General features: G+C 41.0%; 2 protein-coding genes and 1 pseudogene across 2 annotated transcripts; 2 read left to right on the top strand and 1 right to left on the bottom strand.

Moving 5' to 3' along the window:
• Positions 1-70: 70 nt before the first annotated feature.
• leg1.1 (liver-enriched gene 1, tandem duplicate 1) lies at positions 71-5,666 on the bottom strand. The gene is made up of 7 exons (XM_048250476.1): positions 5,616-5,666; positions 3,934-4,465; positions 2,804-2,890; positions 2,458-2,642; positions 2,092-2,213; positions 1,434-1,672; positions 71-315 (listed from the first exon to the last, which is right to left on the bottom strand). The coding sequence occupies exons 2-7, from the start codon at positions 4,307-4,309 to the stop codon at positions 164-166; spliced, it is 1,161 nt and encodes a 386-aa protein (XP_048106433.1). The 5' UTR covers positions 4,310-4,465; positions 5,616-5,666; the 3' UTR covers positions 71-163.
• Positions 5,667-6,921: 1,255 nt separating this feature from the next.
• Positions 6,922-10,092, top strand: LOC125299353 (annotated as a pseudogene).
• A 1,308-nt stretch (positions 10,093-11,400) lies between these two features.
• Positions 11,401-12,435, top strand: LOC125299559 (trace amine-associated receptor 1-like). The gene has a single exon (XM_048250886.1). The coding sequence runs from the start codon at positions 11,401-11,403 to the stop codon at positions 12,433-12,435; it is 1,035 nt and encodes a 344-aa protein (XP_048106843.1).
• The last annotated feature ends 4,525 nt before the right edge of the window (positions 12,436-16,960 follow it).

The following is a 16,960-nucleotide window of genomic DNA, read 5'->3' as shown; positions in this document are numbered from 1 at the left end:
TATATTGCAAAGTTTCTTTTGTTGTTTTTTTTTTCAGCCTTTTGTATTATTTATATGACATGACAAATCACAGTTTTGAAAAGTAGTTTTATTTAAGAAAGTTGTTGGATCTGTCATCACAATTGGTCTGTGAGAACATTGCTGGAACGTTGTGGCAGCAGCATCAGCAGCTGGTTGCCATTCCGGTCAGGATGGAGAGAAGGCCAGAGACTGCAAATTTCGGGTTCAGTATCAGATCATCCAGAAGTTGCCTGCCTTTCTCCCGCGCTGCGTCGGAACACATGGACTTATTCCACAAGTTCACCAGAGTATTTCCTTTACGGGCAGAGCACAAGAAAAAGGTTCTTCGGTTGTTCGTAGAAACAAAAACAATAAAAACATTTTGGATAAGGTAAACTACTGGTGGAGAAGCACAGAAGTTCTATCAGGGCCTTTGGTTAGAGCATTGTAAGAAGTAGCACACAGAATTTATTTCACTTACTGTAAGATATTAAAGGTACAGTCAGCAACCCAAGCCCATAACATTTTTGTCACATTCAGCAAAAAACTCTGCTAGCTGCCCATTCCATGAATACACTATTAAGAAACCTGGTCGCTGTAGCCCATGGTCCAAAAACTGGAAACAAAAAAAAGAGGGGGCAGCCTGTCCACCAAACAAAAGCAAAATGTTGTGTCGAGTTTCTCTGGGAATACTGAAGGGAGGGATGAACTTCTTTGGTGTTTTGTTTGATTTTTGGTTAAAAAAAATAATGTACGTTGTTTTGGAAAAAAGCATCTGCTGATAAATTTAAATATAAACATAAACAAATGCGACTTCCTGCGCAACTGACTCACTGACTGCACCTTTAAGCAAAATGTACTAGAATGTACTACCATTATAAAGATACACACACGGGCTGCTGCTGGAATTAATGCAATAGAAACACCTGTACAGTATAAACAGCACATTGCCGGTTCTGTTTATACTAACAGGATTCTGTTAGTCATCAGTTTCTTTCAACATAACACTTTATAATAGTGTTATCTATTGTAAATGATGACATTGTAAATAATTTATGAATGCATATAGAAACATCTTGGATGTTAAGTGATTCATTATTTTGTCACCTTTTCCGAGACGGAAAGTAGTCTAGGTTCTGTTGAGACTCTGATGCTTTAGTACGAACCCCTCCAATGTTCAACTTTGTACAGGACAGATCTAACTGCGTCTGTAAGATGTATGCCCAGACTAATTGTCTGCTTATGGCCACATGTGATGCAACCCTAAAGGTATAAACGTTTGTTATGTTCTTACATGCCTTTTTCCACTGGTATGAATAAGTGGTCACCTTGTACACCCCTAAATAATACCAGTCTTTCACACACTAGCCATGAATCCCACAACCACACCCTCCAATAGTGTTTATAATGTTCCCAGAGTTAATGTCCCTCACCCAGTAGTTTGTTGACGTTGTTCATCCAGCTGAAGATGTAGAGCGCGTGGTTCTCCTCTGCGCTCAGGTCCGGGACGTTAGGAGGGCTGTCGGCATCGGTCAGCACTCGACTTGGCAGCGGGGTCATGAACCGCCTCGACTTCTCCATGTTGGACTGGAAGTACGCTGCGCTGACATAGTCGGCCGAGCTCACCCAGCTCACAGCGAAGGAAATTTCTGGTTTGGAATAGGACTTCTGCCTGTGGGTCAGCATTCATATGTCAGTTAAAGGTTAAAGGTCATGTAAGACAAACACAAGACCAGGTCATGTTCAGGGGTTATGCTACAGAGACAGATGCATATAGAGGCTTTCTCATTTCAGTCCACCTCCAGCAGTTTTTAAACTCCAACCTTAACTTCTTACTGCAGTGGGTTATAATTGAGCATAGGGCCTGCATGAAGAGCCGTACTACAGTATAGTACAGTCATTCATTTCCTTTGTATTAGCCGCATTGTGTATAAGCCGCAAGACAGTGTTATACTGTATGTTACGTTAAAAGAAACAAAACCGTATCAATATCATTTTAACCGCCCCCGTGTATTAACCTCCTATCTGAAGACATTTTGGAAAATTAATGTATAAGCTGTGGCTAATAGTTGGGAAATTACGGTAGTTTACCGCTCTGAGCAGCTTGTTGTGGCCTGCTGTAGAGAGGCTTGCTGTGCGGCCCACATGGTGCTCATGATCTGGTTCCTCTTCTCCATGTCTGTGGCTTCTGATTCACTCACCGCTTTCACTGTCTAAAGAAAGAGAGAAAAATATATGAGCATGAAGAACATATTCATTATTGTCTGTCTGTTTCATTGTTTTCTAGTTGATATCCTTTACCCTATACACATCTGTATTCAAACAAAACACAAACAGACATTTATATGGACCTTCATGGATTTTGGGTAAACTGTAAAAATACAGACTTTAAAAATTAAGAATATCACCACTGGTCTAATATTAATTGTAAAAGTACAGTTACTGTGTCTCTTTTACTTTGAAAAAGGTTTCCCATTTGGACATCAAATCTGGATATTTAGCAGAGCAGTCCATAAAGTTGGTGCAATAGTCTTCGGTGCCCTCCGGGGGGCTCTGGACTGTAATCTTGATGTCTCCGTCTCCAATCAAACCTGTCTGTACGGCAGCCAAGAATGGAATGACAGACAGGTAGTAGTTCACACCTGTGTGGCATTGGAGTGCAAAGGCTATCGTGAAAATGTGGTGTTTTTTGGTAAAATAATGATTCATGATTAAAGAGATCACTGATGGTTGGAAAAACATGGATCTAATGTATATGGATGCTATATATTTTCTATTTATGGTGAAACTTTAAATAACATACATGCCCACCAGCTCTTGGGAGAGATACACATTGGATCACCACTCTCTTGACCACAGGTACTAGCTGCTGTTGGGTCCACCAACCGACCTGGTAAAAAAAGAAATCATTGAAAATGTTCAGTGAATTCATACTTCCGGTCACCTACATTTCATATCTTGGGTCAACCTGTCAAGAGTACTTTCTTTAGCATTAGTTGCTCATCTTATTCCTATGCAGTGGTGTCCTGAGCCTGAGGGATCACCAACTATTTATAAAGATAAAGAAAGAAGGATGAAAAATAGTTTTATAAAGATAAAGAAAGAAGGATGAAAAATAGTGGGCTACTATGGCCACAGGGGCATCTACCTGATTTCAGCATCTGAACGGTCCAGTGTTAGGCAGGGATCACACTGACCAGCCGCAAGCGGCAGGAACGGTTGCAGCGCTAGCGTAACACTAGCGTTGAACAAGCTGAGCGTTGAACTTGGTTCAACTTTCAAAGCGCAACGCAAGCGTATTCAATTGTCAGTTTAGGCAAACTTTTTGTGTTACTTAGGAACTTATTATGGTCTGAGCGTTGAGGGTGGTGTGCGGGGTGGAGATGGCGTCGTCTTTAGACCTGTTGGCTTCAGGAGCGAATTCAAGGGGAGGGGGGGTGAGTTTGCAATGAAGTTTCCCCAAGCATCATCTCTGTTGTAGTCAGGGCCACGGGGTGGTAGTCATTATGGTAGTCATTACGAACTAGGTTAAGCTTTAACAGAAGAGTCCATTCAGAAGTGTAAGATCTTACAAAAACAAAAGTATCAAAGCAAAAACAACACAAGGTCTTTGTCATTTTCCCCTCACACAGCCCATGATGAGTTAAAACCTGGCTGTGCACCTTCTGAAGCAGACACATAATGTATTACAATTCTGCGCTAACAGGGTATATCCTTAATGGTCTAATACACATATAATGTGTTGTAAGTGTACATTTTATTAGATTAGGTTATTTATTAGATACATTATGCTCATATAAAACATGATATATATTGCTACATGATATGTATTGCTACAATTGAAAGGACATAATGCATGTGGCTGACCTCTCCATGTGCCTGAATGACTGGATGTCCCTGATTGTCTGAAAGTGCTAGTCTTTGCACCAGTACCTGATTTCAGCTTCCAACCCAGTTGCAGCGGCAGCCCCCACAGCGGGCTGTCGTTCGGGCCGGGACCCATGCAGCCCATGTACTGGTTTGTGTGGTTCAGCATGAGTCGGTACATCCCCATGCGCTGCAAGTACTCCCAGGGGTTGATTGTGACCTCATCGGCGTCCACCGCGGGGAAGTCTTTGAGCTCCGCCGGCGCCTTCTCCCACATGATGGGGTAGCCATTCTCGGTGACCACCGCTGCCTGGGCCACTGTGGCCAACAGGGCCAGAGCTGCAACCACTCCTGTCCAGGAAAGCCGCATGCTGAAAGGGCTTAGCACAAATGGCTGGACAGGGCCAGCAGGAGTTTTTGTAGCCAGTGGCTCTGCGAACATTGACCTCTGGCATGAAGGCTGCTGCTGCTGGTGACTTTGTGCAAAGGAAGAAATGCAAAGGGGTCTGAGAAAAATGTGCCTGTGCCGTGACAGTGACTAGACAGTAAGTCTACGAACATTGACCTCTTGCATGAAGGCTGCTGCTGCTGATGGTGACTGTGCAAATAAAGAAATGGAAAGGGGCCTGAGAAAATGTGCCGTGACAGTGACTGGAAAGTTACTCTGCGAACACTGACCTCTTGCATGAAGGCTGCTGCTGCTGACTTTGTGCAAATTAAGAAATATCAAAGTCCAGACCAATAATTCAATGAGAAAATACAGCTTCTTACAGGTTACTTTCAGTCACTTTGGTACATCAATATATTTAAATAAAAAAAATAAAAAATAAAAAAATCAACTTCCACATCTAGTAATGTCACGCACACCATAACAGCAATTTCTCATTCCTTTAAAATATTTGCCAAATCTTTTTGCATGTTTGCATGTGAAAGGACATTCTGCAGTATAGGTATTCATTATAAAAGTAAATGTAAATTTTGTGTCAACCATAGGCTTCGATATTTAGTGACAGTATTTCATTGTCATTCCAATCATGTGATTCATGAGGATTGGTTTAATTTCTAAAAACAATTAGTATAAACCTCATGCCAGGCCGATCTATGGTCTTTTGGGCCCCCACCGTCGACTTCAAGGCTGCCATGAGGTCAATGGTGGGAGCCCAAAAGACCATCAAGCTGCCAGGCGAGCATGAGGGGAAATCCAAAACGATCATGGCTGGCAATGGACTTAACTTAACCAATTAGAGCAAGGCATTATGTGAATCCTGTAGGCAGAGCAGGAGAACCATTCTTAATGCCTTGCGCTGTCAATATCTTCTATAACAGAGGAATCTAAACATCCTGCTTCCCTAGGGGCAGCCCTTTTTACTGTAAACAATATCAACTGAAGCGTGCTTAGGTGCAGGGCTGGCGAAAGGCATGGGCAATCTGGGCAACTGCCCAGGACGCCAAACCACGAAGGGCGCCACAGTGTGGCGGGCTACAATATTGAAAACATATTGATTGTCAAATAATGTCACAGACGGTTTATGCGGGAGCAAGTAATTCATTTTCAGTGATATTGGTTAAATAACAGTCATGAAAGAGACGTTCAAAGCCTAGAACTGCAGAATACAAAAAAATATAATAACAAATATAATAACAACCCGCATATGAGGGTGCTGATCTTTAACCTGAATCACCAGGTTACTAGCAGTGGAACGTAGCAGAGGGGGCGACAATGTAATAAGGTAAAATCTGAATCTCACCATGTCACCGAATCAGTGGAGCCCTGAGCTCGTTTCCCTGCAATAAGACGGTTCTATCACGGGGTGATATGAGACAGCGACACCCGAAGTGCATTCCTAATGTCACGTTTAGATGCACACCGTCATTTTATAAAGCCCACCCAGACGATTTTTGATTGGCCCGAATAAGTCGGGCATAGAGATTTGTCAATGGACAAAGAGCGAATTTCCCGAACTCAAATTATTTGGGTAAATCTGGGCTGGTTTCCAAAAAATGAGTTTTAGGCCAAATCCCCAAACATCCCTGCAAAAAAGTACCTTTAATCCATGGACTTTAAACTGTTTATCTTGTCATTACTTCACATACTTGTGATAGTGCTACCGTAGCACAAGCATGTCAATGAATGTTGAATGTCCACACTCTTCAGCTCTCAAGTAGGCCTAAACCCTGCAATTACATTACATTGTAGGGACCTTGCATATGAGATTTCCCTCCTAACCACAGCCCACTTGAATAATATCCTCTTTCACCAGCTAGTATTCCTGCCAGCCAGTCAGTGCAAGGAGCAAGAGGCATTTTGCTGTCTTCATGTACGGTATATTAGGAATCTGGTTACAAAATAGCTCTATTGACATCATCTCAAACAATCCTAAAGACCATTGTTATGATAAAGAACAGATGTGGTGATCATGTCATCGGTATGGCATTTTTTCTTAGTTTAATATATTGTATGATTGAATTAATATATGAATAGTATAGTGCAGCTAGTGCAATAGTCTAGGCCTTGCAGGACTGTGATTACCTGGCATCTGTCTTCCTGCAAGTTGTGCCAAGTGTTTAGAGTGGGCCCCAGAGGATACAGAAGTTACACAGTGACCAGTTCTGCCCTGGCCAAGATCAGGGTCTGATTATCACGATAGGCCTCCACACCACTGTAGGAGGGATAGGAGAGAACTGCCACGTGACACATCAATAACATTACAGGCTATAGTGCGCTAATTTTAGGTTGTGAACCACTTCCACCTAGGCTCATAAAAATATAACTTTTGAATCAAACTAATACAGTATATCAATAAAATCACTGAATGCCTTTTTAAACTTGTGATTGGTATTATGATTTAAAATGAGTAATTGGTGCTAAATTGGCAAATATTGAGCAATGTTTACACAAAGGTGTAGTAACACATTCTATGAGCCTTAATGATGCAATCAAGCAGCATGCACACATCAGGGACTGAGCCAGACTCGTTGTTGTATGTGTGGAACTATCAACAAACAATAGGCATGTTTCCTCTCAGCAGCAGGTGTAAGTAAACACCTGGTACCATGGTGTTTAGTGCCTCTGACAGCCTCTGTGCAGCTAATGAGTCCCACTGCTCAGGTATGTGTGAACAGGGCAGAGGGAGTTGGGCTTTCACTATAGAGGTGATAAACAAATATGGTGTGTTGACTTAAAAACAACATAATGAGAGGTCCAGGCTCAACCATCTGTAATTGTGGTGTAGGAATTTAAGTAAATTACTCATTTAGACAGAAGCCATTTAAAGGCCTTAAAGCATAACTTTCGCCAAAATGCATCCTATAGGGTGTTTTTGTGAATGTACCCGACTTTAAAGGTTGTCCGTGTTGTCGTTTTCGGGTCAAATGGCCTTTTGAATGGAAATCGTAGGGGCACTAATATTTTGATACATGATCGCGTCAAAATCGCTATTTTTAAAACACTAAGAAGGCTCAACACAACATGAAACTTTCATCGAAGTATCATCAATGTCTCTACACATGAACTTGAGCATTGAGAACATTGTGTACACAGAGATTAAACTGAACACTGATACTTCGATCAAAGTTCTCTGAGTGGCCCAGCTGACTGTCAAGCTGACTGGCCAGCTGATTGTTCAGCTGATCATCTTCTGCTCTTACACTGGTGGAGATAATTCAGAATGCCTTATTTAAGTTGCCTTGGCTTACTTACTGCCTGCCGCTTTCTTGGGGCAGCCGTGGCCTACTGGTTGGATGTTACAGCTCCTTAAGAAAACAGATTACCGGGGCCATGCACCCGTGTTTAAGACTGGGGAAAGCCATTGTGTAACCTGTTGATCCAATAGACAAGCACATCTGCGTCTGCATCTAGGAGAATATTGATATATTACAGACAGAGATAAAACCTGTAATATGTCAATATTATCCTCAGGACTTGTGTTTTCCTAGAAAACCAGAGGCCAATGTGTGTTCTTATTGTGGTTTTAGAAAATATTAAGCTAAACACACCTGTTGTGTAATTCAAAAAATGTCTGTCTAGGAGCACTTCCTGGACTCAAATTAGTTTGTTTGAGGTGCTCTTTGGATAGGAAAATGTAGATGAGAAAAAAACAGGGGATTCCAAGGCACTCTCAATTATCAAAGGTTAAAAAGCCTTTATTTTATTGGCTTGGTTACATTTAAACCTTTGAAAAAATCTGATGCGTTTCGGCAAACAAGCCTTCATCAGGATGATCCCTCACCTTTTTAAACCAACGCTAACAGTAACATTATTGTACCTAGGTCCTTATTGATATTATAAAATTAACGTACCTGCAGTAAAAACCAAGCATGTCCGATAAACATCCTCAGATTTATTTCGGCTTCAAGAAGAAATGGGAATTACATTTCATGTGAACATTGTCCTATCCTTATTAGACGTTCTCTGCGGTAAACTACAGTCCTTGTAGGAAGCGTCCATTGTTTTTCCAACCCACTTTTAACTTCCAACAAAATTACGTCTCACTGCAACGATGCGCCATCTAGTGGACAAACGACTACTTACTGTATCGCCAATACTGGAAATGCAGCCATCATGATGATGATGATGAATATTTGGCTTTCTTTTAATCCTACTGAATTTGTAATTATGTATTGGCCGTTCTAATACCGATAGTATGTGCGTGGCTGTGTGTGTGTGCGTGTGTATATGTGTGCACCGCCATCTACAGGCCAATGAGTGTACAGTCACTAAATCTACACATAACCTAATTTTTTTAGACCCCCCCATGGATGAAATTCTACGAAACTTGGCATACCCCCAGAGAATGCCAGGTCAATCATACACATAAAATTTGGTGCAGTTCTGAACATCTTAACTGAAGATAGGGGCGATTAAAGCAGAATGATATTGCATTTTCATTTTTTACCGGGGGAGTGCAAATCACAAATGAGTGATTATGGGCCAGATTGACGTGGGCCCTTGAGACCATCATACCATAAAAGATTCTTCATCCTCAGTGCCACGGTTCAGGTAGTTATTTAGGAAAAACTGCTTTTTTATGGTTCGGGGGCCCAGCACGGGGAGTGGCCCCGGGACCGAAAACAAAATTTTTCTGTAAAAGTCTATTGGGGCTACATACCCACCAAATTTTATGTGCACCGGTGTTTCGGTGTCCCGGGTATCGTTGACCAAAAATTCAGGAAGTAGATGACGGGGGAAAAAAATAAATAAAAACATTTGACAATCATTATATGACCGCTTCGCTAGCAGACAGCATTCCTCTCTGTTATGAGTCTGTGAATAACTCCTGTCCTAAGTACACATATCCAACTGTTATTCGTATGACTCTCTATATTTTCCTTGGGACTATAGTTATCATAACAGTGGTTGGTAACCTGCTGGTCATCATCACTGTGATTCATTTCAAACAGCTCCACACACCTACAAACTACCTTATTCTCTCCCTGGCTATGGCTGACTTGCTTTTGGGTGTTTTTTTGATGCCACCATGCATGGTGCGCTCTGTGGAAACCTGATGGTATTTTGGTGATTTATATTGTAAGATTTACTTGAGCACTGATGTGATGCTTTGTAATGCTTCCATTTTTAATCTGTCTTTCATTGCTGTTGACAGGTATTACGCTATTTGCCACCCACTCAGTTATCAAACCACCATAACATCCTCCGTGACCGTGGTCATGATCTTTTTCAGCTGGAGTGTCCCTGCCCTGGTTGGATTTGGGATGATTTTCCTTGAGCTCAACATTATGGGTTATGAGGATTTTTACTACAACAATGTCTACTGCGAAGGAGCTTGCCTTTTTTTTCTGGGTGAACTAGCTGGGGCTTTGTCTTCCATTCTTTCGTTTTACACTCCAGGAGTCATAATGCTCAGCATATATGCAAAGATTTATGTCATTGCACAGAAACAAGCCCGGTCAATTCAGGACAGGCACAATACGAGTGGGACTTCTGGGAAAAATTCCTCAGGTGCCTCAAAAATGGAGAAAAAGGCTACAAGAACACTTGTAATTATCATGAGTGTATTTTTATTGCTCTGGCTGCCATTTTTTGTTTGTAACATAACTGATCCATTTATTGGTAATTCCATTCCACCTTTGGCATTTGACATGATTGGGTGGATAGGATTTTTCAATTCAACCTGTAACCCTATTGTATATGGACTGTTTTACAGCTGGTTTAGAAATGCATTCAAACTAATCTTGTTTGGTAAAGTTTTTCAGCCAAATTTGTGAAGCCTGAACTTGTTTTCTGAATGAAGGGCAGCTGTGGCTTAAAGCTTGGAGAAGCAGGTTTGTGATTGTGAGGCCAGCCACTGGTGTCATTCCCTGGACTGGCAGATTAAAATATGGGTGGACAGGGTGAACTCAGCACTCACAGCTGAGTTGCCCTTGAGCAAGGCACTTACAAGGCTACTGCTCCCCAGGGACTACTGCTGAAGTATCCACTTGCCCGTGTGTGTGTGTTCAGCGCTCATGGATGGGCTAAATGCAGAGTCTTAATCACCACCTCAAAAAAATACAAAATAAAAATAAAAAAATACATAAAAAAAATACATACACATTGAACACAACCATAACCCTGATTGACATACATTATATTTTGTTTGGCCCTTACATTTTCAGATGCATTAATACCATTTTTTTAAGACACTTTTGTGGTGCTTTTGATTGGTGGACGTTGTAAGAGGGTGAAAGAGTGGGAGGAAAAAGTGCTTCTCTGCGTTTTTTACCTGACGCACATTATAAATGACAACCACCGTCTGCAGTGATGGGCTTTTGGAGTCTTGCCTCCGCCAGGTAAGGTCACTATTGAAATGGTGTGCTTTCCTCTCATATCCCAGCTCCTCATTTTGAAAATAATACTATATATTGTGAATGATTTGAACACCTGGTCAACAGAAATGTTTATCATTGAACTCTGATCTGGTAATCATTTGTAATATTTCATCATTTGTAATAATCCCCTTATTGTCATGACAAGTTTTCATATAAGAATGTTTAAAACAAACTTATCAATGAGTTTTAATCTTTTTTAATCTAAATGTAAAATGCATTAATATAAACCAACATATATTCTTACTACTAAATAATTTGTGATGGTGATATTCAGTCATCTACAGTGATGGTCAAAAGTGTTGGCACCTAAATCTTTTTGAGCCCAATGAGCATCAAACCAGCTAATAGGTGAACTGAAATAACTCCATGCCAATCTCTAGGTATGGTGAAGGGTATGTGATGATGTGGGGCTATTTTAATTCCAAATGCCAAGGGAACTTTATCAGGATGCATAGTATCCTGGGTCCATGAAATAACTGGCCTTTAAAAATAAAAATCTGCCTGCCTCTATGGGAATTTAACAGGGATGCCAATTCTTATGACACCTGTATTTTAAGGAAGAATATTTATTTTATTTATGATACATTATTCATTCACAAAGAAAATTGGTGTCCTTAAAGGTTTGATATTTCCTCATTTTTTTACTTAAGGCATTAAGATATAACTGTATGTTTTGTCTCTGTTTAGGAAGAGAATAACTCTAAGATGGCACTGAGAAACACCTTGAATGAATCAGAAGTTGCAGACAACATTCCTCTCTGTTATGAGTCTGTGAATAACTCCTGTCCTAAGTACACATATCCAACTGTTATTCGTATGACTCTCTATATTTTCCTTGGGACTATAGCTATCATAACAGTGGTTGGTAACCTGCTGGTCATCATCACTGTGATCCATTTCAAACAGCTCCACACACCTACAAACTACCTTATTCTCTCCCTGGCCGTTGCAGACCTGCTTGTGGGTGTCATTGTAATGCCCCCAAGTGTTGTACGAGTTGTTGAATCATGCTGGTATATGGGGGAATTATTCTGCAAAATTCATACAAGTACATCCATAATGTGTTGCATGGCATCAATTATAGGTCTTACCATGATATCTATTGACCGATACTATGCCATAAGTCAACCCTTACTGTATAAATCTAAGATAACCATTTCTGTTGTCGTAGTAATGGATACCCTCGGCTGGATTGTGTCAGCTATATTTGGTTTTGGGTTGGTCTTTCTAGAGTTAAATCTTTTAGGTATAAAGGAACTCTATAACAGTATTGTGTGTGAAGGTAGTTGCATTTTCTTAAACAGTTTAATTTCGAGTTCTTTGTCATCTGTTCTGTCTTTTTACATACCAGGTTTGATATTGGCCTCCATATATATTAAAATATTTGTTGTTGTACAGGGACAGTTAAGATCATTTAAGATAATAAATATAAATACAAGTGGTAAGCCATCAACTATTAAAAAAGAAAGGAAGGCCACCAAAACCCTAGCCATCATCATGGGTGTATTTATCACATCATGGATTCCTTTTTTTCTTATTTTTTCAATTGATCCACACTTTGGCTATAGAGTTCCAAATCTAGTATTAGAAATATTTGGTTGGCTGGGTTACTTAAACTCCACAGTTAATCCTTTGGTGTATGCCTATTTTTACAGTTGGTTCAGGCAAGCATTTCAGATCATTGTGTCAGGTACCATCTTTCAGCAGGAATCATCTAGAATCATATTGATATCAGACTGAAATACTTTGTGCTACATTCTTATTATTGTACATTCACTGTCACTGTCACAGAGTCAGCAGTGACTGCAAGCATTTAGGCTTAATGGCACAATTTCCAAACAGGTTTTAACACAGGTGAAGATAATTACAAGGCTGAGATATCACACAAAAGAAGTTAACTCAATATACTGTATGTAACTATGAAGAGAAGTTTTCATTTGTGATGTGGTTCATCTGTTCTACATCATGTTTGTTATGGAAAAAAATAAATATAAAGAACAACAAATCAGGTTTAATCTAGAGTAAATGTGTGGCTGTTAAAAGCAACAATTGTACACCTTTAAATGTATGCTTTCTATCAGGCAACTAGTTTGGGTATCATCTTCAAATTTTGATATGGTCATGTAAAGGTCAGGTGAACATGTGTCACTCCGACCAGCCATCCAGGATAGGCACCATACAGTTCTGTTTTCCAGGTAGGCAAAAATAGAATAAACCCTTTCACAGTACAACATTTCTCATTATCGCAAAAAAGATACCAGTTAATACTGGCATGTTAACAAGCTTCTACAGTAATAGTGCCAATAAGACCCCAGGTGGTGATTGGAAGGTTTTGAATGTCTTTTATTCTCTCATACTGTAAACTTCACATACTGTACTATTAAACACACAGTTTGTCTCAATATATCATAATTGTCATTTTCTGTCGATGCGGCTACTTATACATTTACATGTATACATTTATGCAGAGGAGATCTTAGCTAGGAATTACTACTGCGTTTGTCAGTATATTATTGCTAGAGGATTAGAGTGCCGACATTATAAGTACAAGTCAAAATGTGGTAGGAGGAGAAAATCGTAGAAGACAGAGGTAGAGGACGGAAGTCCCTTCAGTAGGGCTGTAACAATAAACCAACCTCACGATTCGGTTTGTATCACGATTTTTGACCCACGGTTCAATACGAACCTCGATTTTTTTTTTTTTTTTGGGGTTAGACATTTTATTAAATAACATTTTAATAGCCTACCTTACACCAGAGGATTAGAATATAATATATAGTATGATATATATGTATTATTTTATATCCTGATATAAAAATATTTTACTGAATGTCTGAAATTTTGCCTATGACAGCACATATGCAGATTAATTTATAGCCTAGGCCTACTATTTTTATCACAACTCTACCTCTTTAATTCAGCTGTCTGGTTGAAGCTGGGAAATATTGTAAACAAAGTAGCATAGTTGGCTATCTTATCATAGTCTACCGATTGGACTGTTCAGTTTCCCCATGTGTGTTTCGTTTCAAGGTAATACTTGTTCTCCTTGGGACAGGCCCTTTTTGGAAACGTTTTGGTATTGAGATCATCAGTCAACTTGAATGCAAGAGTTTTACAAATATGTGCAGCATGCTAATGATGCTAAGCTGATTTAATAGTAATTTAGCTAGTCGTCTTCTATGCGTCCTTGCTTTCGAATGTGAATGTTTTATTTGGATTGTGTTGGCGGAGCCGCGCGTGTTCATTGAGCAGGAGAGAGAGGGAGAGTGAGAGAGAGGGGCAAGGAGAGGGGGTTCACTTCTATACTGTTTGGTAAAGTTGAACACATAGTCTACAATGAAAGCAACGAGAGGAATGGAATTATTATTTATTTATCTTTGGACAACGTAGGCTACCGGTAAGTAAAGCGGGAGTGTGTTGCTTATACAGCCGCGTAAGCTGCAAGCACTGCGTGAAACACTAGAAAGGGTGTGTCACGGTTCTGCCTTTTCACACCGCGACACAGTATCGTGGATATGAGTGTCGAGATTTCGGGCATATCGGGCATATCGTTACAGCCCTACCCTTCAGTGTGGATTGCATTCGCATCTCCGCTCGTCAGCTCCAGCTAGGCAGCTCCAGAACCTTCCATTCGTCACTGGTGAGAGACATGTACCAGCACCAAGGGCAATAGACTACACGCTAGGCCATAGGCAAAACTCAATCTGACTTGTCCTCCAACCCAACTTGTCTCGTAGCCTTCCCAGTCCTCTTGATACAGCCGTACCCTGGATTTTTATACCACAGTCAGCCAGATCAGCTGCCAGCCCCAGGGTTCCCACTCTAAACCAATTGTAAAATTCCATGACTTTACCCTGACAAAAAAAACTGAATTTCCATGACTATATAATGAATTGTAATGGTACAATATACCGACCAATGATTTCAGAGCACCCGTGTAGCAGTCAAGAATCTTTTACTGTTTTAGAGCGGGAGATGAATAAATGGGCATTGAATAGACACAGTTGGGCTACTCAAGCAAGCAGTAAAGCTAATAAGCAAATAATACACAAATTCTGCGTAGAACATTTGTATCAATGTATTTTGGCAAGAAATGATAAACTGCTACAACAAAATTCCCTGATTTTCCATGACTTTGCCCCAAAAATGATCAAATTCCCTCACTTTCCATGTCTGGAATAGACTTTCTAAAATTCCATGACCTGGGAACCCTGCAGCCCAGTCTTGATTACCCACATCTGGCTGCCAGTTGGCTCATCAGCTCATCATGGCCTGACTGTCCTTGTATTGAATAGTGAGAAGCGGCAGGGTGGCAACATGGTCAGAGAAGATTAACCGGTCATCCAACTTGATATCATGGTTTTGCATAAATACAAGCCAACTGGCGTGTTATCTGCATGCATTTTGAGCTATCTGCGTGTATGCCAATGCTGCGTAAACGTACACCTCACTTATCATCTCACTTCCGCGTGTATGTCAACGCCATATGGCGCCCTCTAGGGTTATGGTTAGGTATAAGTATAAGTATATATACTTTTTTGATCCCGTGAGGGAAATTTGGTCTCTGCATTTAACCCAATCGGTGAATTAGTGAAACACACAGCACACAGTGAACACAGTGAGGTGAAGCACACACTAATCCCGGCGCAGTGAGCTGCCTGCTTCAACGGCGGCGCTCGGGGAGCAGTGAGGGGTTAGGTACCTTGCTCAAGGGCACTTCAGCCGCGGCCCACTGGTCAGGGCTCGAACCGGCAACCCTCCGGTTACAAGTCCAGAGTGCTAACCAGTGGGCCACGGCTGCAGGTTATGGTGTTGATAAACATGCCAAAATGCTATTATGCGTTAGATAACATGCTAGTGGCCATTGGCGTGTCATACATACGCAGTTCATGATATCAGTCTGGGTCATCAATCATGACACTTGCACTTTTTTGCATGTGATGTGATGTATAGTTTGTTTGGCTGGGAAGACCAGCTGTTCGGTTTCAGAAAGGTTTAGTTGGAGGTGGTGTTCCTTTATCCAACTGGGTATGTCAGAGACAATCTGAGATCCACACCAATGTGGCCTGTGGCATCATCAGATAGATGATAGATATAAATAAGTATAAGTATAAATGATAAGTATAAACATATAACTAAACTCCACTGTACAATAAAGACAGTAGAAGATAAGGCAGATAAGAAAACAAAACTAAATACTAAATACACTAGTTTTGTTATCTGTCTCATCAGGCGGGAAAGATATTTAGGTATCATATACGTAGCAAATCATCAAGTGTCATCAAGTGGAGAGAGCATGTTTGGCAAGGTTGCTGGCCAGGGTTCCGAAATGCTCTGTCGGAGATCTCACCAGACTGGCTGCGCTGGCAGCATTTGGTGAGATCTCCGAGCACCCCAACAAAGCCAGTAATGTTGGGATCCCTGGCCAGGACCCTGCAACAGGGGATTAGTATGACTGCTCGCTGAGATTTCTTGAAGTCGGAACGTTCAGCGGGAAAATGAAGACGGTTGAGTTTAGGCAGCCTGATTGGGAAGACCGCCATATACCGCCGTGATGGCAGCACCAATCCTAAAAGAATGGGTAGACTCGAGGGTTAACGAACACGAGCCGGGCAATGAGCTTGCAGAGCTCGGGGTCAGTGCAGGGGAATACAGCTTGCAGTTGCAGAGCTCGGGTCAGTGAGTTTCTTGGTGTTTATTTATTTATTTATTATTTTTTTTAATTGCAAACACCATTGACATTACAGAAAATGCAACACTACAACGACATGCACAAGAATACTACATCAGACAAACAGATGTACATTACACAAACACATACTGTAACTTAACAAGACATCACATTGACATGGCTTATTAACACAACATAATATTAATAACAGAAAAGCTAAGGATGATTTGCGTCCAGGATGATTAGAGATATGATTATCAGGGATGAAATTGATGACCGGAATGACAAGAAGGGAGGATGGGGGGTGCGGATGGTAGCTCTGAGAGTGTGAATGAGGTGGTGTTGGGATGGGGGTGTGGGTGGGGGGTAAGGGGTAGTGAGTGTGTGAGGATGTATGTGTGTGAGTGTGTGTGTGTGTGTGTGTGTGTGTGTGCATATGTGTAAGGTTGGCTTGCTGTTGGGCCAGGAGGAGAGAAGCTGGAACACAGAGAGGGAGGGTTTCAGAGGAGAGGAGTTGTAATTATTCTGTTAAAGATGAGTGTAATAATAAGAATAACTGATTGCCTGACTGGTTGACAACCTGGGTACCCATTA

Source organism: Alosa alosa, chromosome 8, assembly GCF_017589495.1.
Source record: "Alosa alosa isolate M-15738 ecotype Scorff River chromosome 8, AALO_Geno_1.1, whole genome shotgun sequence".
Classification (NCBI taxonomy): Eukaryota; Metazoa; Chordata; class Actinopteri; order Clupeiformes; family Clupeidae; genus Alosa; species Alosa alosa.
The sequence above is the reverse complement of the archived record's forward strand: the minus strand, read 5'-3'. Positions and strand labels throughout refer to the sequence as shown.

Bases quoted from the DNA above. Each gene is read 5' to 3' on its own strand.
- LOC125299559 (XM_048250886.1), top strand. From the start codon at position 11,401: ATGGCACTGAGAAACACCTTGAATGAATCAGAAGTTGCAGACAACATT.
- leg1.1 (XM_048250476.1), bottom strand. From the start codon at position 4,309: ATGTTCGCAGAGCCACTGGCTACAAAAACTCCTGCTGGCCCTGTCCAG. The intron at 2,643-2,803 runs GTATGTTATTTA...AATGCCACACAG, and splicing joins TCCCAAGAGCTGGTGGGCAT to GTGTGAACTACTACCTGTCT. The intron at 2,214-2,457 runs GTAAAAGAGACA...CTCTTTCTTTAG, and splicing joins AATGGGAAACCTTTTTCAAA to ACAGTGAAAGCGGTGAGTGA.